A 25,043-nucleotide genomic window follows, 5' to 3' on the forward strand; every position below is an offset into this window, starting at 1 on the left:
AGCAACAATGACTAACCTCACTAGTTTTATATTTGTTGTATATTTTAATACTATTTTTCCTGCTCTAATGAAATGTTCTGTGTATGAAACCGATTCCCTCAAGGTATACCCGATGACAATCTGTGCAACAATCAATTTCCCAACTCCAATTACGAGTATGAATGCATATGCAATAGGAAAAAGGAGCAAGCAGATCTGAAAGAAGATATATAAATAGATGGGTTTGCCTTTCGACAAAAACATAAACGCAGTCATAAAATTAGAATTTAAATGAGGCAGTAAAAAGTGCAAAAGCTCCAAAAGCAGAAGGGATAACCTGAAAGTCTTTCTCCAGCAGCTCAAGGGAGAGCTTCTTGAAGAGCTGCTCGAGTTAAATGAATGCAAATGGTCAACAGGTTTTAGCACATGCAAGGACAGCTTCGGAGAGCATATCGATGCCAATCAGAATAAGTGGAACCCTCCAGAACACACACGCACACACCATGCATGGTGTCCCTGCTCGGCTCTACTCATCCTGAGTGGATACTTTGTCTGAGTTATGAAACGAGTGGCGCCAGTGTAAAAATTGTATGCAAGTGCAAAAATGTCCGATGTAAAAATGTAACCAGTGCTAATAAATTCCTAATAAATGCATGTTAAATAAAGGCCACAATGTTGTACATGCACTTGAAGAAGGGAAAACTTATTTAAGAAAATTAAAGACTGTCTGAAGTGGGCACTCAAGCCACGATGTTCGAGCCACAGTCAAAGATGGTTAGGCTTATCAGCTTTTATTTATAATAATACAAAAAATCCTGTGTGCAATTCAACACAAACTTTCTCTCAGTGTAGCGTAGGCAACCCTGTAGGAGGATACCCGACCGGCGTTAATTGAGCACCGATTACGCTGCTATTAATGGAGGGCTACAGTTCGAAGGTCGGACGAGAGTTAGTTAACCGCCGAGCGAGCGGGAGAGAAGAGCAACAAAAACTGTGACAACCATGCGAGCCACACGTTGACCACAGCAGCACGTGCTGCCAGCGGCAAAAACAAGCTAGCTCTCTGCAAAGCTCTCGCCACTGTAGGGGGTGGAACTGCTGTTGCTGTCGCCCTGTTTCCGCTACCCAACTAAACGTTTATTTATTGCCCAAACAGCGCCAAAGGACAACAAGGCCCAGCCTCCAACGAGCCAGCGTCCTCGTTCCAGCGGAATTCCAGCACCACTTCAGCTAGACAAAGGCCAGGCCAAAGATAAACATACGAGTACGAGTGCAGGACCACTCGGATAGGATAGGATACCCCCCATGTTGCCAACAGTTCTTCAACAGCCTGAGGAGAGGCAACAAAAGGCGTGGAGGACGCCACACATCTTGATTTTTGCCAAACAAAACATTTTTGTCGAGCACTCCGCATGGCTATAACTGTATTTGGTTATGTTAGTCACGTGGCCTTTACTTGGTTTTTGCCAAATTGCTGGACAGAACGGTCTGCACTGGACTGGCAGGGGAAAGGGTTGACTTGCCTTGGCAGGCAAACCGCAGTTTTTATTTTTATAGTGCCAAACCGAATGGCTCCAAGTGTGTGCTGCTCAAGGGAAAGTAACTAAAAAGTAACCAATTTGAGGATAACATTTAAGCGTTTATAAAATCATATATTTACCAGTATTGCAACTGCATTCCTAAAGGTTCTTCCATTCATTCCATTTATTCTCAGCTATTTGGCCACATTTAATCCTGGCAAGCTTCACTCTTAGCCCTAATATGTTTGCCTGTCAGCCTTATCTTTCACTACTTTTTTTGTCAACCCGAAAACCCCTTGGCTTTTTTCTTTGTGTTTTAATGCCGAGAAGGAATTTCTAATCGTTTTCCTGGAAACTACCTTCCACACATTTCTCCTCGTTCTTTTTTGTGTGCGAAGGCGTCGAGTTGATAATTTCCTAAGCCCGCACAGTGCAGACACACACAATGAAGTGGGAGAGAGTCACCCACATTATCGAAAAGTTTTCAGGTCATTAAGTTTTGTCGAAGAACAGAGAGAACAGAGCCATTCTGTGGAGGTGTAAACTAACCGAGCCCCCAACCAGACTTCTGGCAGCGGAGGCCAATAGTAAAGCAATTGAAAAAACTAAAGTGGCAATTAAAGTATGTTTTAGAAATACTTTAGAGGATTTGTGCGAGCAATTTAATGCACATATGCCGAGATTTATGTGTTTTGTTCGCCACGCTTGGAGAGAAGTGCAAAACAAAGACAAATTTCGCCTTAGACAATATTTTTTCTTTTTGGGGGAAATAACCATTTATGGTATGGGCAATGCTGTCTCTTCGAGCTGGAGCCCTGGTCCGTGTCCTCCCCTCTTCAATCTTTATGTGTGCGAGTTTGCTGGCGTACATTTAAATGTACGAAATTGTTTTTGCTGCTCGCTGGCATCCTCTGACAGGATGCGAAAACGTTTGAATATTCCTTCGTCCCGAACATTGTAGTATTTTATCCTTTTTTTGCTGTAGTTTTATATTTATTTGGTCTTGTCGCTGGCTGTCAGGGACAGAGGGCCAGGGGCTGGCGATTTTTTGCCTGGCCGCGTATTTGGCATCGCGATAGCGCCAGGAAAATGTCTGCCTCGAAGAACTAAATGCAGTTCAAATATCGGCCAGTGCGTCAGGGGGGAATGTCTATAAGAACCTCGAACCTCGACTTAGGCAGACACTATCCGCATATTAATTTCATTTACTTCACTTTGTGCTTTGTTGACTGTCGGTCAGTCGTCTTGTCTGCATTCAAAATGCGTTTTCCACATTGCAGATAAAACAATAGCCAGAGAAAAGCAGCGAAAACATTTTTCAATTTGCATTCAACGGTAGCTGCAATTGAACTGCGCCTGCTTTTGGGTTTTCTTTGATTTTCTGGTTTTGCATAGGGATGGGAATAGATATAGATGGATGGATAGTTATTCTATGAAACCAGGGCACACCGCACATGACGTGAAAGTTTAACTGTTGCCAATGCCTTGACTTGTGCCCCAACTGGCAAACAGAAATTACAACATTTGATTGATGCAAATCCTGTTCCAATGACTCAAGAGGTTATTGTAGATTGGAAAAGCTATTGGTTGAGTCTGGAAAGCAGATGATGAGAGCTCTGTGTTACTGTTTAGTTGCCTCAATTTCGGATACCAATTGATTCGAATTTATTAAGATAAAAGACACAGTGCCACACAGTGTCTTCCGTTGCGGCCTTCCTGCTCTTCTCCGGATTCTCCCTTTACCTTCGTAGAGTGAGTAAAATACTAAATTATCCTGCTGCTCAATTGATAACTTAATTCACATTTATTTTACTTCAAGATACACTTTTGCACATTTTTTAATGACAAAAGACGCCGCCAGTCAACATTTGCTGACGACATATTCCCAACAGGTGTAGACGCCGTGCCACATCCAATTGCAAAGCTATTTTGGGCCATGAGTCGTCTATGCAACTCTCTGCCCCCTGTGCTGACTGGGCTATAAATATATACATATGTATGGTACATACGAGTATGTTTGGTGTGCCTGGAGTGCAGCTGGAAAACTGTCTAAATGCAGTGGCAGGGAGATGGCGAACTCTGCAGATGAACTTTAACCCGCAGGAATCGGAAGTACCCCACAAAAGGCATTTGCTCTCGATTGTTATGGCCACCGCAACATTGCGACACAAAACACTTGAACGAACAGAGCATCAGAGAGCATCAGAGAGCATCCTCGCTTCTAGCGAACATTTTTTGTTTGAGTTATTTTACGAGTTTTATTGGCTTTTATTGGCAACGAGATTTGAATTTTTCAAAACGACACTTGCCGTCTGCTGCGGGTCCTGGCCGGGACTGGCTCTGACTCTGGCAGTGCTCTCCTTTCTGGCTTAATCGTTAGTCATTTTTTATGGGCATTATTGTTCCCGCAGGGCGTCTAACAGGTGGCGTCCGGACATGTGTGGCGCCCGCCTCCTGGACATAACTTAGCCGCTGATTGCACTTTTATGGCCAAAAGTTTACTCTGCCAGCCAAAACAAGCAAACAGACAAAAATTCATTGCGATAACAACAAACTGCTAATTAACTTTCGACTAAAAAACCGCTTAAGCCGTTTAGCCATAAATGTCCAACCATCAAAAGAAGAACGGAATCCAAGCATCCAAAAAAGCGTGAAATTCAACCATCAAAAAAGTGGGAATGCCATTCAAAGTGTGCCGCATAATGGCAGACCACAGACAGACAACTTGCTAATTTTCATGCGCCATTTAAGGGGCGAATCCTGGCTTGGAAAGGACCTCCTCCTACTCCGCCTGGCCGTGTCTGTCCGTCTTGCCTGTCACGAATTCACTTGACAACTCTTTTTTCGCTGGGGCATCTTTTTTTCCTGGTTGCGACAAGCCCAGCCTCTTTGGTAGCTACTTAAAATTCAGTGCCTGGCATAAACATCCTTAAGCATCCTGCTAGTCAACAGTCGGCAGTTGGCGTTGCCAGCAAATGCGCTTTAACGATATGTCAGAGATTAGAGAGCGTTACAAATGAATGCTGTGGCAATTAATTGGGGGAATTGCGAGAGGAGTGGCAGCATCTGGGAGTGCGGGATGTAATGTCTACGAGGGAATGTTCTCAGCAAAGAAAGGAGTTTTCTTAGAAGATGTTTGACTCAATCAGATCTATATGCAGATTCTTGTCAAGAATGCAGATAATAGAAGATCACTCTCATATTAGCAAGAATTGTATCTTTAAATTGTATTGCACAGAGCTCTAGCAATTGTAGCGGATCTCTTCATGAGAGCTTGACTTTGCACAAGTCATTTCGTTTTGGCTTCCCCCACACACATCATCCACGACACAAATGCAATAATAACCACAATAAAATGTTGTAAAAATGAGCTTTACATGTGAATGCTCAAATAGTAATCGTAAAACATATAAAAGCCAACAGAATAGCCAACGGCACTCGGAAAACAAAGCAAACAATAATTTCCCTCATATATAAAAAGGCAGCAAGGACTTGGAGCCAAATGCAGGAGCAGCAGAAGGGGGCCGAACACTGTTTTGGGCCAAGAAGTCAAAGCGGATGTACAAATTGCAAAGCATAATTCAAATTGTTTGACTTTTTGACAATGACTGCGCCCACACCCACACCCCAGCCTGCCCTTCAAGGCTCTTATCTTGGCATATGTGCCATGGAGAACTGGTCGAACTGGCGCCATTCGTATGCAATATTTTTGTTATTCTTGGCTATTTATTTAAGCTCTAGACTGCACTCGCAGTGAATTAAGGCCTGACAGGACACAGTCCTTGCGGATCACAGTGCGTATGAGTCACATTAATTAGCTGAACTGCCAGAAAGTGCGCTTAAAAAGCAATTAAATGTGATTAGCATAAGTTCCCTCTCACTCGTACACACACACACACACAAACGCACATCACACACATGTACATTTACAAAAATTGCTGCATACTTTCGGTTGCCGCGATGCTCGAAAAATCGTTGCATACTTTCCGTCGCTGCCATTTAGTTCGAATGAGTTTTTGGCGGTTTTTTTGGGTTTTTCAGCCTCTGGCATGGCCCCATTTGACTTAATTAGTTGGCCGACGCCAACAGTCGACGCCCTCGCCTTACCCCGTGTCCCTCGTCTTTCTCCCGATTTTTTGGGGGCCGAAAAACTATGAATTTATTTGACACTTGAATAAATGCGGTTTTTGCGGCAGCCAAAAACGAGGAAAAATGGCAGAAAATATATTTTTCAGCAGACAAAAGTCTCAACCATCCGATTAACCCACACCCACAAGCAGGGTGTCGACAAACGCTTGCTTGATATATGTATAACCCATGTCGTGGCTCTTGTTCCGCAGTTCGATTCACAGCTTCGCATCGCAATTTCCGTTTCCTGATTTCCTTACCCTCTTAGTCCGTGTCCTGCATCCTAGTCCTAGTCCTAGTCCCTGGCTGGTCTAGAGCCTGGTTTGGGGGCGTGTGTGTGTACTTAGCGTTTTGTGGAATACCATGGGGAGTTCTGGGCTCTTCCCCTAATTTATGAAAGCCGCTGCTAAGTATTCGTCGCTCTGTTGGCAGGCGGTAATTGTGATGTGTGTGTGTGGAGTGCATTTTTAGCTTGGTTTGGAGATGAACAAAGGGTCCAACAGAGAAGTGATGTCATCTAGGGGCGGTGGAGTGGCAGGATTAGAAGGTGAATGAACTTGGTTATACTTAAAGCCTCCTACCCTCAGAACTCATGACCACCTTTCGAAAAAGTCTCCCCAGCTTGAACCCTTGAGATCCCATCTCTGCTCCCTTTCTGAGACCCCTGACCTTGCCCAAAAATGCCAAGCGCAATGCACCTAAGACCCAAACAAACCTCGCTATACCCACAATCCACCAATACTCGTAGCTGCCTATAATCAATCGATTACCAGGCACGAAGAGGCGCCCCAAACGATTAGGAATTCCATAAAAAAAGAGCGTAATAGAAATATTCCTCCGCTCGCACAATTAACAACAAGTCGAACACCTTTAGATTGCTTGGGACCTCAGCTAATGTATGCCATTTAAATTCAGCCCCTGCCTTGGTGTGTCGTCGAAATAGCAGCGCTATCACAGTCCATTGCAGGGAGTCGCACAGCACAGTACTAGATCGAGTGTGCGTGGAGAATAGCATTAGTAAAAATTAAAATGTTTGCCGCCGTATCAACGTTCCTAAATTTTGTGGGCTTCTACGCACTGACTTGTTATCTGTACGAGCAGCTGCGAACGCCCTACAGACTGATAAAAGCTCGATGGTTCACCGATGAGAAGGAGCGGCCTTCGCTCAAAGAAAAGTTTGGAGAATGGGCCGCCATCACGGGCAGCAGCGATGGCATTGGCAAGGAGTACGCCAAGGAGCTGGCACGGCAGGGAATCAATGTGGTTCTGATTGCCAGAAATCAGGAGAAACTTCAGGCAGTTGTGAGTGAAATTGGTGAGTGTTTTTCCTTGATAATTGTCAACGACTCTGGAATGACTCTACCAAAATTGTTGCACACAGAAAGCGAGTCCAAGGTACAGACCAAAATTGTGATAGCAGACTTTACCAAGGGAGCGGAGGTCTATCAGCATATAGAAAAGGAATTGGCGAGTTTGCCCATTGCCATTCTGGGTAAGCAGAGACAGTATCAACATATCAGGACTATGACCATAATCTCTGTCGTCTCCCACAGTCAACAATGTGGGAATTGGTAATCCTGCACCCATCTACAAGTGGACACAGGAGTCCACCCAGAACATCATAGAGACCAACATAATGGCCGTGTCGCAGTTGTCGCGTCACTTCTTTCAGCGCATGAAGGCGGAAAAGATTAAGGGAGCCATCGTGAATGTCAGCTCGGGCACAGAGCACCAGCCGCTACCCTATGGCGCCTACTATGCCGCATCCAAGGCGTACAATCGCAGCTTCACGCTGGCGCTGCAGTGCGAGGCTGCCCCGTACGGCATCCATGTCCAGCTGCTGTCCCCTGACTTTGTGGTCACAAAAATCAACTCGTATTCGCGGGCCATCATGAAGGGCGGCCTCTTCATACCTCCAGCAGATGTCTATGCACGCAGTGCCGTCAACCAGTTGCGGGATGGAGCGGACGAGACTCCTGGTTATCTTTGGCATCATGTGCAGACTGCTGTCATGCTGGCAGTTACCTGGCGAATTCGTCGTTTCTTTGCTCTCAAGATGTTTAGAAGCCTGAAGTAGAAAAACCAAATAGCAACCAACCACACAAGTTGTTCCCAGGCATAATGTATCTTTTCTTGATATTACAAATGAGTATTTGGAAAAATTGAGTTTGAATGTGGCGCGCATTTTGTTGTTCGATAGCTATATCGATTGATCTATCGCATAAGTTCCATCACCAGAAAGTCGGCACGAGCTGCAAAACGAGAATACGCTAGGTGGCGCTTCACACCTACATAAGTGAATACAAATGCGACAGGTGGAGCTGTTGATGGTGTGAAAACTTAGACTTTGTGATTAAAAAATTGTTTAAATCAGCATTGAAAAGTGAGCACGCATTCCCTCAATCAATAAGTATGGAAACCCATAGCCCGACTAGCTATGGCCCGTCGTCGCGTCGCCTGCCGCCCAGCAGCGAATTCATTCTGCTAGAAAGTGCTGTCCAGACCGGCAGGGCAGGGACAGCGACGCGCTAATATTGATTTTGCATTTGGTGTTCAACATTTGTATTCATTGTGTTCCTTGAACGTGAGTTTGAAAAATGCATCTAAGGTTTTAAAAACAAGTATCTTCTGGTACATATATTTCATTAAACATTTTGGAGAAATGCCTCTCACAGCTTGAAAGGAAACAACAAGTGAGAGTGCTAAATACATAAGACTGAGTCGATACAGATTGTGAATAATAAAATCATGTCAAAAATTAACGACAAATTAAATAAGTCAACAAATAATGACGTTACTTTGTCTGTAACTTTTATTTCTCCTGTTAAAAACCGGCAAAGCAACTGAATACATGGCAAATAAACATTTCTTGTCAAATGATCACTAAAATCTCGAAATCTCGAGATACAATCCCAAAATGTACTTAATTGCAAAACACATTAACCCAACATTTGCACAAATTACAACCAATATTTGCCTTCCCAATGTGTTTTTTTTGCTAGCCGGAAAGTGTAAACGGTCAAGTAAAAGTTAATTTAATATTCATCAAAGCCATTGAAGCCTTCCGTTGTGTCGTCAACTGAAAATGCACTTTGAAATATTAGTGTGTACTTTGTTGTTGTTTGTGGGAAATGTGTCTTTGGTTCCGTGGTTGATAAGCTACAAATAAATACTGCAGTGGCATTGAAATGATAAACGATAGTACAAAGGAGAAAGGTTAAATGAATGAGAGAATGACCAGCAGAATGCACGAAAAGATTATGTGAAACAAGTAAATGAACATAAATAAATGTGAGCTATGTAAACAATTGATACAGAATGTTCCATAATCCATTCCCTAAAACATGACCCACAAAAATCAGGAAACGTTCAAGGGCACAGCAAGATTTTCAGACATAGACTTCCCCAAAACCTATAATTATTCCAGATCCCTTTACGCAGATTGACACATTTGACACGCACAAAAAAAAAGCTAATTAAATAGAGTACTCGAGTACGAGTACGAGTATAGGAATATGTAGAAAAAAAAAGAGCCGCCTCAGGTGGAGACGGGTCATTGCATGTCAGCGGACAATTTCTGGCATCTGTCGCTTAATTGTTTTCAATTAGTTCTACGCCACAAGTAAGCTCATTATGCACTTAGCAAATGAACCGAAAATTGCTTCAATTTTCCATGGTGGAAAAGTCTCATGTTGGAGAGCGAGTGACAGATGTCTTTGGGTCAGCTGTCCCTCATGGTAATTAAATTTGAAGACGCGGGGATTTTCGTAATCTTTACACCAACCTCTAAGCACTCGACAGCAAAACAGTAAAAGCCACAAAAAAGTTTATGATATAATGAACCGACGAAAACTGTGTAAAACCATGCAAAAGAGGCAGAAACTGCAGTCGTCTGGTGGCTCTTTTACTGCGCTGCTGCTGCCGCTGTGGTAAGTCGCTTTTTTTTTTACAATTGTTACTGGTTGCCCGAGGCCCGAAAGCCGAAAAATTAAAGCTCCAATCGGTGTCCGACGAACGAAGCCGCGTTGGATCCATTCAGTGCGTGATCCGCGCTCAAAGTTACAACTTGTGCCACGGCAAAGAGGCAATGTCCAGAGTGCGCGAATGAGACGCCGATTTTGTATTTATACAGATAAGAGCAATATAATCCAAAGAGTGCCAAGTGATAGGCATACGTTCCACAAGCCACTGCAATCCAATCCACACTTTCTGTTATCACCGACCCGACTTACCCGTTTTACTATAAAAGGAGAACTCTCTTAACCATGCAGCCAGTACTGGAATCAACAATATACAAACTGCTAAGAATGGCATCGATTTTGGAACTTATCACCGGCTTCATCTACACTGTTGGGATTCTAACGATTGTCGCCTTCCTCTACGAGAACTTCAGATCATTGGTGGGGATCATCAAGGCCGTGCTGGAACCGTATTTCCAGCCCCAATTACCAAAGACTTTGCTCGAAAAGTATGGCAAATGGGCAGGTGAGTTGTATAATCATCAGTGATGCAAAACTTTCACGCTTCCTGCATAAGTATGCATGTACATATGTAGGCATATATTTGCATCGATATTTGCATATTTGCTTGAACCCACGGCAACAGTTTATTTTGATTTCGTTGCTTGTGCTTGTTGAATTTGTTTGAAATGCAAATTGTTTACCCTAGGACTAGAGTGAGGGCTGAATCTATACATACTCCTATGTACTATGCTTACATTATCTATAAAATTCCTAAATCACACATCATTAGCTCATTCTGTGGCCAATCATACGCTTATGCCTAATACTTGATTATTATGTAAATGGCGTTTGCATTCAATCAATCTCTGTAATAGCTCACAATTCCCACATTTAATAAGAATTTCGTGAGTTTTATTCTTTCAAATCATTAGCCTAATAGAAGAGAGCGCTCTTCCTGTTCGTTTGTAATTTATATGTACGTCTCGTCTCTCTCGTCAGTATAAGATAGTGAAATTTTCACACATCGTTATCCCCATTAGATTGATCGATTAACTTGCTTTTGGTGACTGACTCTAAAGCTTTTATATTTGCATTAAATAAACAAATATTATCCTCTACGTTATTTTCTTTTAATGTCGTATAAATAGGCGTTAGTTTTAATTTCTTTCACTTTCGTTTTCATTTAGCTTCACATCTCCCTTGATATTAAGTTACTCTCAATTTCGTGGCTCTAAAGTTTCATATATTTTTATAGATTCTTCCTGATGAATAGACTTTTCCGTAGCATCAAGTTTCCCATTTTGTCAAACACTTCTTTTACTTTAGTTGGCTAATAGTATAATCAAATTGCAAAAGCTTTGTTGATATTTCAGTTTATAGAGCAGCAAAAGTCATTCAACTCGAAACTCAAAGCCGGTTTCGGTTTGCGATTTTTTCCTCCACATTTATATGTTCATTTCTTTATTGTTAAGTTTGTTGTTATTGTACGATTTCGCTTTCAGTCTTGTGCTTCTTCATGAACGAATGTTAACTTGACTGTCGCTTTCCCGCGCTTATTGCTTTAAATTAAAAATTAACCTTCAATGGTCACCCAGTGGGTGATCGTGATCGTCTTGTGCGAATTCTGCATATTTAGCCTAATTGAATTATGAATATTTTCATGCCTCGAAAGGCTGAGTATTCACGAATCAAGCTGCAAGCCAAACTTGCCCCATTCACGATTATCTTTCAACACGCAAGCGCAACAATCGATGGCATGTTGCTGGTCATGTTTCCGTTGCACAAATATTTGGTAACCCAAGCCGGCCTGAAGCCGGCACTACCGAACAGGTTTCGCTTCTGCCAGTACTTCTATTGTGACCATTCATAATGTTTGCATTGGTTTCGACAACCACCACCGGCAAGCATTGGTCTCGGTGTAAACTGGCAACTGGTGAAGCAAAGTCATTAAAAGACAGCAAACCAAAATAAAACGAGCCAATTAGCAGACACATGCTAATTTTTTGGAGATTTTGTACAGAGATTTTGTCAAAATTGCCAAATTATTGATCTTTAATTAAAATTCTTCCGTTTCCAGCGTTTGAGTCTCTTAGAGGCAGTTGCAGTTGTGCTTAAAGTCAAAAGTCATGCTTAGTGACCTTTCAGCGAGATCGTTCTTTGTTTTCCTTTGCTTATAACCAACCATTTCCCACGGAAAACTACTCAAACAAACATTATACACAACCTTCGCTCATCCTTGCCTTTCACTTCACAGTCGTTACGGGTGCCACAGATGGCATTGGCAAGGAATATGCCAGAGAGTTGGCTCGTCAGGGCCTCAATCTGGTGCTTGTCTCTCGCACCAAGGAGAAGCTGATTGCAGTCACCAATGAGATCGGTAAGCTCAAACCAAATCAAGCTCTATGCTTGCAGCCTAAATAATTTACATACTTTTTTATTACAGAGAGCCAATACAAAATAAAGACCAAATGGATAGTGGCGGACTTTGTCAAGGGTCGCGAGATATACGAGCACATAGAGAAGGAGCTGGCCGGCATCGAAGTGGGAATATTGGGTGAGTACGGGGTACATAGGCAGTGGCACTGTCGCACTGGGTCAGACAAGTGCTTCATCATTGTCCACAGTAGCAAATGGCAATCAACAGAGTGGCTTTTTATTTGTGTGTGTTCGGGTTTGTTTTGTTGCCCCCCCTCGGGTTTTTTATGTTTCTGTCAATGTCATATAATAATAATAATAATTGCTTGCAATTATAATGCCTCTTTTTTTGGTCTATTGGCGAGACGAAGAGTGGAGTTGCTTAGGCGGCGTTCAAGTACATCGGATCGCTGGATGTGGTTGGAATTTTAGTTGCCAAAAATTCATAAACGCTTTGACGCGCTTCAGCAATTTACATTTTCATTGCGTCTGGCGGAAAAGATGCATAGATACACGCACAGATACAGATAGAAACACAACCTTGTTCGTGCTTCAAGGCATTTTCTGATACGACCTGACATTGATCTTGAACATGGAAATTAATTTCCCACTCTGTATCTTGCAGTTAACAATGTGGGCATGATGTACGAGCACCCCGACAACTATGAAGAAGTGAGCGAGGATCTGCTCTGGAACCTGATGACTGTCAACATTGGATCTGTGTTGATGCTCACCCGCAAGCTGCTGCCAAGAATGAAGGCCGCACGCCGCGGTGCCATCGTCAACCTGGGCTCCTCCTCGGAGCTTACCCCACTGCCCTATCTGACTGCCTATGGTGCCAGCAAGGCGTTCATAACCTACTTCACCAGGGCGCTAGAACGTGAGGTAGCCTCCCACAATATTGACGTACAGCTGGTGCTGCCCGGCTTTGTGGTCACCAAGATGAACGCCTACTCCGATCGTGTCATGGACGGCGGTTTGATCTTCCCGAATGCCTCCAGCTATTCCCGATCTGCCGTCTTTACCCTGGGCAAGACGAGCGAGACCAATGGCTTCTGGACACACAGCGTACAGGTAAGCTCTGAAATATTTATGCAGATCTATATATTTATATATTTTCTTCCAGTACTTCTTTATGAAGTTGGCTCCCATTCGCCTTCGCATGGTGTTTTCTCATCTGCTCTCCACTCGCCTGAGATCCGATGCTCTTGAGCAGAAGGCGAGGAAAGAGAAGTTGGCGACTTAACTGTGTGTTTGAGTCGTCCTCACATCAACTGTGTTACAAGTCATGTATATATTTGGTTAGTAGTTTAAATAAAAATATAATTAATTTTGTACAAAGCAAAGAGGAATCAGAATAAATTAAGCTTAAATCCTGCGATTGCAATGCTGCCAGATGCATAATTTCCACTCTCACATACACGAAATGAATTTGTAACTTTTAAAACACATTTTGGATTTATAAAGCCGAGTCCTTAGCAAAATTTCAAGCAACATCAGACCAATTCAGAGTAGATCAGGGCTTAAGGGGTTCAAGACCTCGAATGAAATAAAAAATGCATAAAATTCGCCATTACTAAAGTGGCATAAAACCGCTGAAAGATGTTTTAAAAAATCTGCATACCCACCGTCTGCGATGTTGCTTGTGGTAAAAGAAGAGAAGTGAAAAAACCGGCTGGCCAAATCAATTGCCAAAATGCATGGAGCTACGGATCGTACATGCGGATAAAAACTCTTTTGGATTGCATAACCAATGCAATTTTGTTTTGCTGAAAAGCTGGGGGTGATCAGTGGGTCGTTCAAACCGGTTGGCCAGCACGAGTGCGAAACTACTGACCGACAAAGCGGTATAGAGCCTACAGCAGACGGAAGCGAGGAAGCCTCCAAAAAGCCCAGAGATGACGCTGGCTTCGCTTCATTGCATCCACTTTGTGCTACGCTTTGTGTTTATTTTTTGTGCATTTTTTCATTGTAACCTTTTTTAGCAGAAATTTAGGCTTCAATGTTGCATGCAAATAAGTTTCGGGTGGTTCAAAGGGAAGCCACTCATTGATCTTTTTGAGGAACTGCCCACAATTATGACCCGAGGGGATTTAACAATGTAAGTTGCCGATTATTGTGTCATGGGGAACCACCAGCAGAACTTGGTACTGGCTTATTGAATTACTTGGAAAAATAATACAAAATGTTTTCTTGATTGATTGATAAAAAGGCATGGCTCAAAAATAATATCCAGGTTTAATTCAGTTTTTGACTCAAGTACTGAAGATGTTGGCAACGTTTTGCTTGCATTCAAAAAATGACAATAATTATAGCTGCGCCCCCAAAAATATGCTGTTTTGTTCAGCTTTTTCGTATGGTCCGGTCCGTATGTAAAAATGTCTGGATTTACATACATAAATACATACATATGTGTGAATCTGAACAAAAAAGTCTCCAGGCTCCTTACTTTCAAAAGAATATTTCTCTCACTCGATCTTGGAAACGATCTTTCTTTGGTCACAAATAATAAAACATTTTCTTTCCTTTGTTTCTAGGTTTTGCTTTTATTCCTGCAGTAGGTTGCTGTTGTTGTTGCTTTTGTTGTTTTGTTGCATACGTTTGTTATTGACAATAAATTAAATCAAAGTCCAGTAAAATGCAGTTATACAATTATGTAAGTCTTACTAAATACGAATGCAAAATAAATTTGTGGCTAAGCAATGAAATTATAACAAAATTCTTGAATGTTCTTATTGATGGTTGTTGCTGTTGTTCTTGCTGCTGTTGCTGTTGCTGTTGTCGTTGGCATTTACTGTACATCATGGTCTATAAATTGTAAATTAAGTCAATCTCATTGCAAAACGTAAACGAAAAAGAAATCATAAAATAAAATTTATGATTAGAACAAATGACGCCGTGGCCGCCAGAGCCTTGAGAAGGGATCGCTGTTGCGCAGCTCTAAAAAAAAAATACAAAATTATTTGTCCATAAGTGAGCCGAATCGGCGGGAAATTGCATTCACTGGTACTTACCTCTCAGCATGGGTGGACCATACATCATCATAATGATAATGCTGATGTTGCCGAGCCCCCTGAGAACCGTGCTAAACTAATCGAGGGGCCTGACATGGGGCAGCTGGTGGCTTTGACGTCATCTGCAATGTGGGAATTATTTTGTTAAATACTACACATGTATGTATGTACATTGGGTGTACCATAACTCACAGATTGAAAGATTGTTTGCAATTGAAAACGGTTTTGGGACTTAAATATATTTTCGCTTTTACTTTCGCCTTTGATTTGCGTTTTGTTTATTCAAGTGGTCGAATTGGCATAAACAATGGCCATAATCTCTTCAAGGTTTATTTTTAGTTCAAGATAATTCATTGAGGGATTTGGTCTCTTTTCTGTATTAATTTTCGCTGAATATTGCATTTTTGCCATCGCAACAAAGTTTGGGAAATATTTAATAAAAATTAATTATAATTTTCCACCTTCAGCGTATCATAAATTCTGACCATAAAAAATGTCTTTGAACATTTTTATGCTTCTGTCGCATTGAGGAAATTTCAGGCAAGATTTGAAGCACAAAATTGCGAAATATCAGAGTGAAACATTTGGAAGAATTCAGTGTGAAAACGATTTTTAATGTGTCTCAGGGGAAGCGAGAGGTTGAGTGGGGCAGGAAGGTGTTTAGTGGGCCATGTCGAAATGTTGTCGTTAAAAAATAGAACAAGGAAATCTATTTATTCTTTTTGGAAATTATTATCGAGCTGCCAGTGCCAAACGGCGGCTGCCAAGAAATTTTCAACGATCGCTTGAGGTTCTCTCAAGGTTTCTCCCTCTGTCCGCTTGGCATTTCGAACGATTTTTTATTCGACTTGCGTGGGCGTAATTGACTTAATTAGGCGCAGCACTTACTAAGATGGGACTCACCTGGCTTAGGTTACTAGTAGAAATCCATTAAATGCTAACATCTTAAACGCGTAAGGTCCTAAAACTCCTCCTAGGCCACAAGTTGTTCATTGATTTGGCTTGGAATTGAAATTCAACATGTAAGCTATCCTTGATTTATTGATGATTGATTGGGTTGATGGGTGGGTGGGGTGGGTTGTTTAGAATGCGGCTTCGTAGAAGGCATAGAGCAGGAACAGCAAAAAGGCCAGGATCAGGAAGGTGGTGAACAAACTTCTGGCCTCATTCATTTTGATTGGGTTGTTGTTGTTGTTGTTGGTTTCTGATGATTACAATGGGAAAAAATGTGGAATTAATTGAGTTAAAATGCAATCCTATTGGCACACAAAAACACACACTTTTAGGGGTATAGCTAATTTTATTGGGCGACTGGTCCAACCGTTCGTAGCTAAAGGCACGCAATAACTGAGACTCTGAATTTTCGGATCTGAATCCGCTTCTCCACAAAATGTTGGCCAGCGCTTGGAACTATTGCTCTACCAGAAGACACACGCACGCCCATAGAATGGATTATATGTAGAGTATATTCAAAGATATATATAAAACATGCATATATTCAGATATTTTGATCGGGCTTGTATGGGTGTCCAGTTGTTGCTCATATTTTCTTCGCTGCGGCACAAATATTTCCCACATTTTTATGCACCCACAGCAGCGGGTACGTATACATATATTTAGCTTATAGTTTGGTACATATTCAAGATATATACGCTTGGATTCCATGGGATTTAACTTCATCTATGTCTCTCTCTCTCTCTCTCTCTGTCTCTCATTCAGCAATTATTCATTTACTGGACAAATTGGCTTCTCTCTCAGAATATGATTCGTGGACCTTGTCATTTGAAAACATTTTCCAAATAATTTTGTTTATTTTTCTGTGGTTCATGGAGGACGTAATCTATCGGTGGGCAGAGAGCGGCATTTTCTCCAGCAGCCTGTTTGTTGCCTCAAGATATATATTTGTATTTACTTTCAACCATCGAATGGATTCGCTTGTTTGCTGCCGCAATGTATCCAAATATTGATGAAATCTTGAAATTTCTCATTCCACATCAAACATTACAAATCACGGTCACGGTGCCCTCATTGAGTTTATGCACAATTTTTGGTCTTAATGAGTTTGATTGTTGATTGAATTGATTGATATTGATTTTTGGCTAATTGGATTCTTGCATATAGAAACTGAAATTATTTTCGAAACTAGCACCAATATGGTGTTGTTTTTGATGTTTGTTAGACGAATGTTCATTTCATATAATTATTATGGCAATGGAGAAGTCGTTTCAGGGACTCGCGGGCTATTAAAAAACTAAGAAATTTATTTTCTAACTTAAAAATACCAACAGCGATTTAATCTGGAATGTTATTCCCGGATTGAGATCTATCTATATAATTATTAGGTGAGAATCCTTCAACCACAGAAAGTCTTCTAACCAAAGAGTCGTGAGTTCAGCACAGAGTTCCCGACTTAAAGTTAATAAATATTTCCCACTTAAATTCGTCCAGTAGGACACTACAGCAGCCATTTCATCACAATTCTTACCCCATATTCCCGCTCTAAGGACCTCCTAGTGGGCCCTGTGTGTCTACAATACTGCATAGATGAGGTACAGGCAGAAGAGCAGGAAGGCCAGGATGCCGAAGGTGGTCATGAGGTTCTTTGCTTCGCTCATATTGATTGGTTTTGCTGAAAGAAATATTGTTTTTAATATACGTTTGGAAGGAAGCCAGACGACAAAGGTTGCAAATATATACAGGAAAATATGTGAAAGTCTGTTTTTATACGGCGCGTGAGAATTTTAATTTGATATAAACATTCAAAGGCGGCCATAAATTCCGGGAAAACACATATCATTTTGTTCTTTGTAAATAAGCAAATCTAATAAAATTATATTATATTTTATATAAAAAGATGTTTATATAAAGACAGATATCACAGCCATATGGAATATATAAAAACTAGAAGTCTCTTCATATCTTTTCTTTATATCTCTTCGAGGTTTCTTTTCTTTATACAATCAAAGAACCGCCTGTCTATATAGATGGGAATAATTCCAGGTTTTATAGATTGGAACAGTTCCAACAAATAAAAGAATTGATACAAATATTTATGAACACGGCACACTTGAATTCGATTTTAGATTTTTTCATTAATTGAGGAGGAACTGCTAAACGTAGATGAGGTCGCACAGATCCATTGAGTTTGCTCCTGGTTTACCTTTGATTTCTTTTTTGGGGGAGACACAATTTCGTGCTATTAACTGGTGAAAGCCTTTGGCTCAACTAAACCGAACCGTCCACGAATGGCACGCACTTGCCGTCCTCCCTGTGAAGAAAAGATGAAATACTTAGAGAGCTGCAAACACTGACATACACACTCAACCACCAGAAGATCTGACAAGTGGATATAGAATCACATACTCGTATACCCGCAACTATTTGTGTGTGTGCCTCCTGTGTATATAGCCAAACGTGCTGTAGCATTGGCCAAAATGAGACGCCGCTATGGTAGGGGGCAACAAGTGCAGACTTTTTGGAAAGTCGCTAAGATATAACATCGAAAATAAATAAAATAAATCTACGGCGCACATTTTGACAGTTTTCGAGCAGCCGTTGGCCGGATCCGAAGCTCAGCCATCAAGCAATAACAATACGCGTATTATAAATAATACTCGCACACCCAGAGACACACTATATTGGTGTTCCATTTTCAGCCACACGAAACACAAAATAAAACCTGAAGCATTTTTCTCCCAACTAATTGACAGATGGACTGATATTTTGGAAGCTCTTGCAAGTGCAAAAGAACGGAGAATATTTTGAGGTCATGGAAATACGTCAAGGGAAAATATTTCTTGTAGTATGTAGAAATGTCCCTTTTTTTGCCTGTGCAATCAGGCAATTGATTGATTCCAATTGTGACACGCATTTCGACACAAATCTGTACACTGTATTTATACATATATCAGGTCCATGACTTCTTAAGAGAAAATACACACTTTCCCCTAAGCTGACACTTGTCATTAAGTCAATTTGAAAATGCACTGCGCAAATGGCGGAAAACAAACAAAACAATGGGACAAACATTGTATATACTTATTTAAATGTATATATTTTGGACATAATTATGTGCAAAAAAAAGATTGGACCTAATTAGCAAAATAATTATGTGAGAAAATGTTCACTTAGTTGAACTGGAACTTTGTTGAAATCAGATGGACATTATTGAAAATTGCAAAAAGCTTTTGAAAATATTTCTTAAATTGCAAATGGATAAATGTATTGAAAATGCATTTACCAAAAATTTCGTTTAATGTTTTGTACGTGAGAATGTTTGCAGCTGTGAACACATGGCGTATGCGTTATGTTTCGTATCAACTCAGAAATTGTGTAAATTCTGTTTCTGGCTGGTTCAAAGTAAATTAAAATGTTCCCTCATTTTTATAGACCGTAAAAGTCAAGGAATTTTGACTGGGCTAACAGGCAATCAACGAGTACTCGTAATTATTTTTTCCACTAGAATAATTTTAGTTGAATTTTGTATGCTGAAAATCACCCAAAAACACTACCACATAAATATTTATAAATAACAGAGTTCATTTATTTCGTCATCAACTGATGTAAGGCATAAACAGAATTGTAAAAATGTTTAAGGTCAAGGCGGCTACGCTGTGAGGAACTGAGGCACTCGGAGAGCAGCGAGAACTTGGAGAACTCTGATAGAAGCTAAGCTCAATGCACAGCATTCGAGGCTTATCATTAGGGTCTCGGGAGGTCGCTCTCTCACTCTCTGGGATAGACGAAATTTTTGCGCAGTTTTCGCGAAACCAAAGAAACGAGCGGACGATTAGAACATAATGCGCTGGAAGCAACTGCTAACCGTGTGCTTAGTTATAGCCACCAAATCGTTGCTGGTGCTGGGAAAGAATGCGAAGAAGGCGGAGTCAGAGTCGGAGATCGAATCGGGGCAATTCTTTGGCCAACTCTACAAGAGCAATCTCCGGCAGATGGTCCGCATGAAGAATGATTCAGCCGATGCCTGCGATGACTTCTATGCCCATGCCTGCGGTAACTTTGAGCCATCTCTGGAGGATGAGGAGGAAGTGCCACCGTATCTGTACAACAAACAAGATCGAATGAGCTTTTTTACGGCACAGTATGGGAATTTCGAGACATTGCCAGGTCGCCTGATCTCCCAGCTGTACTCGGAGTGTCGTAGCCGAGGGGAGAATCATGTGCTGAGTGTGAGGCCCCAGCTGCCGCACTGGGAGCGTTTGCTGCAGGAGATTCCATTCTTGAGAGAGCATGGCGAAGTGCTCTCCACGTGGCCCTTCCTCCGGCACCAGTGGGAGCGCAGGCAGCTGGATGGGAGGCTCAATTGGATCGCTCTCTCCGCTCAGCTGGCGGCGCATGGGCTGCCAACACTCCTCAACATATACTTTGCCGTGCAGACCATCTATGTGAGTCCCATACAGAATCTGCCTTGTCCCAGCATGGAGGAGTTCCAGTCGAGTATGTCGGATGTCCTGGCGGGTCGCCACCGCAATGTGGGACACATAGTCGCCCACGAGATGCGAATCCTATGCCGTGGAATGAGAGGAGAACTGCCGCTAGTGAGGAGTCTTACAAGGAATGGCAGAACCACACTTAGACCCGATCAAGAGCAGCTCCTTCTCGACGACAATACCATGGAGTACTTTCAGCACTTTTTCGCAGCACTCAACTTCACGGAGGAGCAGCTGGAGACGGCTCGAAAACTCCCTTTGGATGTGGAGCAGATAACCCAAGCGTGGCAGGTCCTGCGGCAAACAGAACCCCGCATCGTGTACAACTATGTGCTGTGGCAGGCCAAGGAGCAGCTGCTCTACCCGGATTGCTACCAACTGGCCGAGGAGTTCGAGCGTTTACTGCACTCTGAATACTGGCAGTGGCATGTCCTGAGTCCTCAGGTCAGCCGAGAGGTGGCACTGGCCTCCTATCAACTGCATACCACACGATTCCAGCAGCGGCGACGCTCGACTCTGTCTCGAAGGGATTGGTATGGCCACCTGCTGCCAGCTTCAGTGGAACGCAAGGAGCTGCAGGTGGCCCGAGTGCTACAGTCCCATGCTCAGACCTACCTCAATATCACGGAACTAAACGATAACTACAGGGATCTGGGCTTCTCCAGCAATGCCTTCCATGGGAATCTTCTGCTGCTCAGACGAGCCCAACTTCGGCACAGCTTCAGCTCGCCCTACATCGACGAGGAGGATATCAATGGTCCGGCCTACTTTCTGCGTCACTTTCTGCACTTTGTGCTGCTCTCGCTCCATCGACCCATCTATCACTACTATGCCACCCAGGGCCTGGAGCTGTGGCGCCAGTCGCATCTGCTGCTGGACACCGACGGACGCTACACCGCCCTGGACTGCCTGGAGCGACAGTCGCTGCTGCACTACGACTCCCGTCTAGCGCCCATCTACCGGCAACTCAGCACGGATGAGATTGGGCAGATCTTTCTCTTTTATCGCTCTTTTCAGGCCACCCTGCGCGACTATCGCTTCTGGCTACAGGGCGAGCGCTTCGCCTTTGCGGAGACTTTTGTGCTGAAGTACTTTCAGCTGGATCCGCATCGGGTGCTCTTCTATGCAGTGGCACAGCAGCTGTGCAACCGTCAGACGGAGATCTTTGCCGCCCAACTGAATCGGGGATACTTGAATATGCCCGAGTTCCAAGAGGCGTTCAAGTGCGACCCGGATAAGCCCATGAATCCGCCAGCCAGGTGTATGCTCAGTGTGTGTGATTAATTAAATGATTTTAAATAAATATAATAAAAGTTCGAGCTATTTAAGTATTATTTGAGCGGTTCAATACGAACAGCCTTAAGCCTTGTACATATGTAAATACATATCCTATAAATAATTTAATGGAGCTGACGAAACTACCAATCTCTGGGCCCACATGTCGTTCATTTATGGGTGGCACGGGTGGCAAATGTGCATTAATATTGTATGTCTGTCTATTAATTCGCATTTTGTTTGACATTCCGTAGAGAAGATTATTGGTACACATTTATGCATGTATTTAGAGATAGATATAGAATATATATTGTTTGGATTTGGTGGGGAATTATCGTGGGTGTTCTAGACACACGTATTGGCTATAAATTGGAACACTTCCAGTTAGCTAAAACACACTTCTGGGCAGAGAGAATAAATATATATTCATGTACTAATCACGATAAATCACTTGCCATGACAGCCACACAACACCTAATTGTATCCATCGAGTGTGGTCTATAAAGTAAAATCCAACCAAAATGTTAATCTCATTCAGATTTGTTTTCATTGACCTGGGTCGGGACAATGACCGAGATATCTATGTGGGTTGTGGCTGCGAGTCTGTGTCAATAATGGTATAAGATTCTGGTTAAGGCCAGGCCCGATAACAACTGCCTACCACAAGACTTGGACATGGGGTTCCTATAAATTCGAAAGACAAGCGAACACTTGCCTCTGTACGTGCGCCGTGATCTCTGGCGATGGCAACAACAAAAAAGTGTTCATTCAGTAAACGCATTCTGCTGGCCATTGAAACCACAAACACGTAGGCGAGTGCAGAGCGGATCGGCGGAGTGTTCGTGAGTGTAAGTGACTCTTGAGAGAGAGAGAGAGAATGAGAGAGATTGATTGTTGTGCGAATGCATTTAAGAGTTCTGGAAGTTCTTTTCACTAATATTGAAATCTTTCTGTAAATGTTTAAGTAAAAATTCCCTCGTGTAAACCGCGTGTTAAAATCATAGATAATATCTCAGGCATTCGTTTGACTTGAAATTCTCTTTATGGTTTCACTTTTCCACCCGTAACTCTCACTTTATGGCCCGTACTCTCACTCATACCATTACCCATAGCCATGACCATGTCCACTCATTACAATTTGGCCAAAATTGTATTAACTTGCCCCGCCGGCCTTCAGTTTCTCCAACGTTTTCAGCCCAAGCGCTCCATGAAGCGCTAAAAGAAATTTTGTTTTGAGTCTCTGGAAATATCAAGCGGAACTTTAAGGAATAAGATGCATTATTTGTATCTATTGGTTGGACTGGCATTGGGTGAGTAACGATCAATGTGTGGACTGAAATTGCAGGAAAATAAATTCTCATCTCTCTTATCCCCAGTCAGCATTTGCCAGGCTGCTTCAACGAGGAGTTTTGCAACCAGCAAACCACTGCCCATCCATGAAGATGTTGGCTCCACATCTACACTGGCTCCCACGAGTGTCACGTCCTCACCTGCCAATAGAGACATTACTCTGGGGCCCTGCAAGTGGGTCGTGGGCCGAAGTTGCCCCGATCCGGATGTCAAGTATTATATTTACACGCGGCATAATCCAATGGATAGACAATGTCTGCACATCGATGATAGCCTGGAAAAGTCCAACCTGACAGACTCCTACTTCAATCCGCGACATCCCACAAAGATCATCATTCATGGCTATAATTCGGATATGTTTCTACATCCTCTACAGAAAATGCGAGATGGTGAGATTGAAATTACTAATTTGTACGCCATTTACGCCAACTCCTCTTTATTCCTAGAATACCTCTCTAAATCGGATTATAATATTATCTATGTGGATTGGAGCGTCCTGTCGCCGGGTCCCTGCTACATCAGTGCCGTGCACAATGTTCGACATGCAGGCACATGCACGGCCCAGCTAGTGGAGCGTCTGGTGGAGACAGGCAACACGGATATACATGTAATTGGGTTCTCCCTCGGGGCACAGCTGCCCAACTACATAGCGAGAAATCTAAGCTCGTTTGTGCTGCCCAGAATTACGGGCTTGGATCCGGCAATGCCGCTGTTTATAACCTCCGGAGATGCGGACAAGCTGGATCCGAGTGATGCCACATATGTGGATGTGTATCATACTAATGCTCTCGTTCAGGGAAAGTTGGAGAGATGTGGGCATGCCGATTTCTATATGAATGGAGGCATTATGCAGCCAGGCTGTAATGGGCAAAAGATTAGTAAGTGGCAGAGAAAATGAATTCAACTTGAAGATAAACGTTGGTTCATTTGTAGATTCATTTGCCTGCAGTCATCAGCGTGCTCCTGCCTACTTCCTGGAGTCCATACGCTCGCCCAAAGGTTTCTGGGGCTGGGCATGCAGCGGATACATCTCTTACCTGCTCGGTATGTGTCCACCCACGAACTTCCTGCTGGAAGCTGGTGACAACATTCGTTCCACAACTCGGGGCATGTTTATGATCGACACCAATGACAGTTCTCCCTATGCCTTGGGCAAGTGGACGGATCTGCCAACACTGGGGGCCAAGCAGCCGCATATGCGTGCTCCTCCGAATCATCTGAAGGCACCGCCCAATCAGAGTGTGGATCCCCTGCTGCAGCACATCGATCAGTTTGGCAAACTGGCGGCCAACTTCAACAATCTGGCAATGTCGCCCAGTGGCCGAGATCCCTATGAGCACTGGACCAGCTTTAGTCCGGAGAACAAGGAAAACGATGACGATGAATCCGTGGAGGAGCAGGATTTGGTGGAATTCATTGATACAGATGATCGCCAGCTGTCCACACAATCGCCTCCAACCTTGGACTGGTGGGATTATCGAAGGAATCTCACGTATGGCATTATGGAAAATAATATTTTCGCTCTTCCAAAGTTGAAGTAGCCCCAAGATCGTATTAGTGTTAGTTCAATTCCACCCTTGCCCCCTCCATTCCTTCCAATCATTAATTCCTTCATTGTGAGGTGAAGATCCAAAAAATGCAAGTACAGTGCGTTTCAAAACTATATGTACACACTATGCGTGAGATTATAACTTAATTGAGGTTTAATCATGCAGCATTTTAACATAGATCTATGTATTCCTGAGCCCTAGAACAATAATTTTTGTTAATAAATAAATTAGTTTAATAAAAAACAGTAAATGATAAATGATTTTGTAAATACAATACATATATAAAAAATACAAAAATTGATTAAGGACATATAATTTAGAGCTTAAAGATTGGTAGGCAAAGTACCATTTGGGGGGGGATTAATAGCCTTCAGTAACATTATTTTTGTTTAATTCCTTAATT

The 25,043-nt window shown here is 42.5% G+C and overlaps 4 protein-coding genes and 1 long non-coding RNA gene across 7 annotated transcripts; 4 read left to right on the forward strand and 1 right to left on the reverse strand.

Moving 5' to 3' along the window:
- The first annotated feature begins 6,595 nt into the window (after nt 1–6,595).
- LOC117584347 (inactive hydroxysteroid dehydrogenase-like protein 1) lies at nt 6,596–7,789 on the forward strand. Its single transcript, XM_034273179.1, has 3 exons — nt 6,596–6,942; nt 7,009–7,119; nt 7,181–7,789. Exons 1-3 carry the CDS (start codon nt 6,657–6,659, stop codon nt 7,702–7,704), a joined length of 921 nt encoding a protein of 306 aa, XP_034129070.1. The 5' UTR covers nt 6,596–6,656; the 3' UTR covers nt 7,705–7,789.
- A 275-nt stretch (nt 7,790–8,064) lies between these two features.
- Nucleotides 8,065–13,350, forward strand: LOC117584345 (hydroxysteroid dehydrogenase-like protein 1). Of its 2 annotated transcripts, XM_034273178.1 has the most exons (6): nt 8,065–8,211; nt 9,899–10,112; nt 11,844–11,966; nt 12,033–12,143; nt 12,630–13,078; nt 13,131–13,350. In XM_034273178.1, exons 2-6 carry the CDS (start codon nt 9,935–9,937, stop codon nt 13,248–13,250), a joined length of 981 nt encoding a protein of 326 aa, XP_034129069.1. In that variant the 5' UTR covers nt 8,065–8,211; nt 9,899–9,934; the 3' UTR covers nt 13,251–13,350. The 2 variants fall into 2 exon arrangements, with proteins under 2 accessions (XP_034129069.1, XP_034129068.1); XM_034273177.1 differs by lacking the exon at nt 8,065–8,211 and having other exon boundaries at nt 9,661–10,112.
- A 1,180-nt stretch (nt 13,351–14,530) lies between these two features.
- Nucleotides 14,531–18,292, reverse strand: LOC117584706. 2 transcript variants are annotated; one of them, XR_004573861.1, is made up of 5 exons: nt 18,179–18,292; nt 17,504–17,647; nt 15,922–16,222; nt 15,019–15,140; nt 14,531–14,944 (listed from the first exon to the last, which is right to left on the reverse strand). It is a non-coding gene; the product is annotated as an uncharacterized LOC117584706 (long non-coding RNA). The 2 variants fall into 2 exon arrangements; XR_004573862.1 differs by lacking the exons at nt 17,504–17,647; nt 18,179–18,292 and adding an exon at nt 16,299–16,392.
- Nucleotides 18,293–19,695: 1,403 nt separating this feature from the next.
- Nucleotides 19,696–22,273, forward strand: LOC117584701. Its single transcript, XM_034273737.1, has one exon. The coding sequence runs from the start codon at nt 19,818–19,820 to the stop codon at nt 21,747–21,749; it is 1,932 nt and encodes a 643-aa protein (XP_034129628.1). The 5' UTR covers nt 19,696–19,817; the 3' UTR covers nt 21,750–22,273.
- Nucleotides 22,274–22,337: 64 nt separating this feature from the next.
- LOC117584703 (phospholipase A1 member A) lies at nt 22,338–25,040 on the forward strand. The gene is made up of 5 exons (XM_034273744.1): nt 22,338–22,588; nt 22,918–23,050; nt 23,117–23,479; nt 23,537–23,968; nt 24,024–25,040. The coding sequence occupies exons 2-5, from the start codon at nt 23,014–23,016 to the stop codon at nt 24,629–24,631; spliced, it is 1,440 nt and encodes a 479-aa protein (XP_034129635.1). The 5' UTR covers nt 22,338–22,588; nt 22,918–23,013; the 3' UTR covers nt 24,632–25,040.
- Nucleotides 25,041–25,043: the final 3 nt, after the last annotated feature.

This window comes from Drosophila guanche, unplaced genomic scaffold (assembly GCF_900245975.1).
Source record: "Drosophila guanche unplaced genomic scaffold, DGUA_6, whole genome shotgun sequence".
NCBI lineage: Eukaryota > Metazoa > Arthropoda > Insecta > Diptera > Drosophilidae > Drosophila > Drosophila guanche.

Coding starts and splice junctions, on each gene's coding strand:
- LOC117584703 (XM_034273744.1), top strand. CDS start 23,014: ATGCATTATTTGTATCTATTGGTTGGACTGGCATTGG. Junction 23,051..23,116: donor ATTGGTTGGACTGGCATTGG/GTGAGTAACGAT, acceptor TCTTATCCCCAG/TCAGCATTTGCCAGGCTGCT. Junction 23,480..23,536: donor TCTACAGAAAATGCGAGATG/GTGAGATTGAAA, acceptor CTTTATTCCTAG/AATACCTCTCTAAATCGGAT.
- LOC117584701 (XM_034273737.1), top strand. CDS start 19,818: ATGCGCTGGAAGCAACTGCTAACCGTGTGCTTAGTTATAGCCACCAAA.
- LOC117584347 (XM_034273179.1), top strand. CDS start 6,657: ATGTTTGCCGCCGTATCAACGTTCCTAAATTTTGTGGGCTTCTACGCA. Junction 6,943..7,008: donor GGCAGTTGTGAGTGAAATTG/GTGAGTGTTTTT, acceptor TGTTGCACACAG/AAAGCGAGTCCAAGGTACAG. Junction 7,120..7,180: donor TTTGCCCATTGCCATTCTGG/GTAAGCAGAGAC, acceptor CGTCTCCCACAG/TCAACAATGTGGGAATTGGT.
- LOC117584345 (XM_034273177.1), top strand. CDS start 9,893: ATGCAGCCAGTACTGGAATCAACAATATACAAACTGCTAAGAATGGCA. Junction 10,113..11,843: donor AAAGTATGGCAAATGGGCAG/GTGAGTTGTATA, acceptor TTCACTTCACAG/TCGTTACGGGTGCCACAGAT. Junction 11,967..12,032: donor TGCAGTCACCAATGAGATCG/GTAAGCTCAAAC, acceptor TTTTTATTACAG/AGAGCCAATACAAAATAAAG.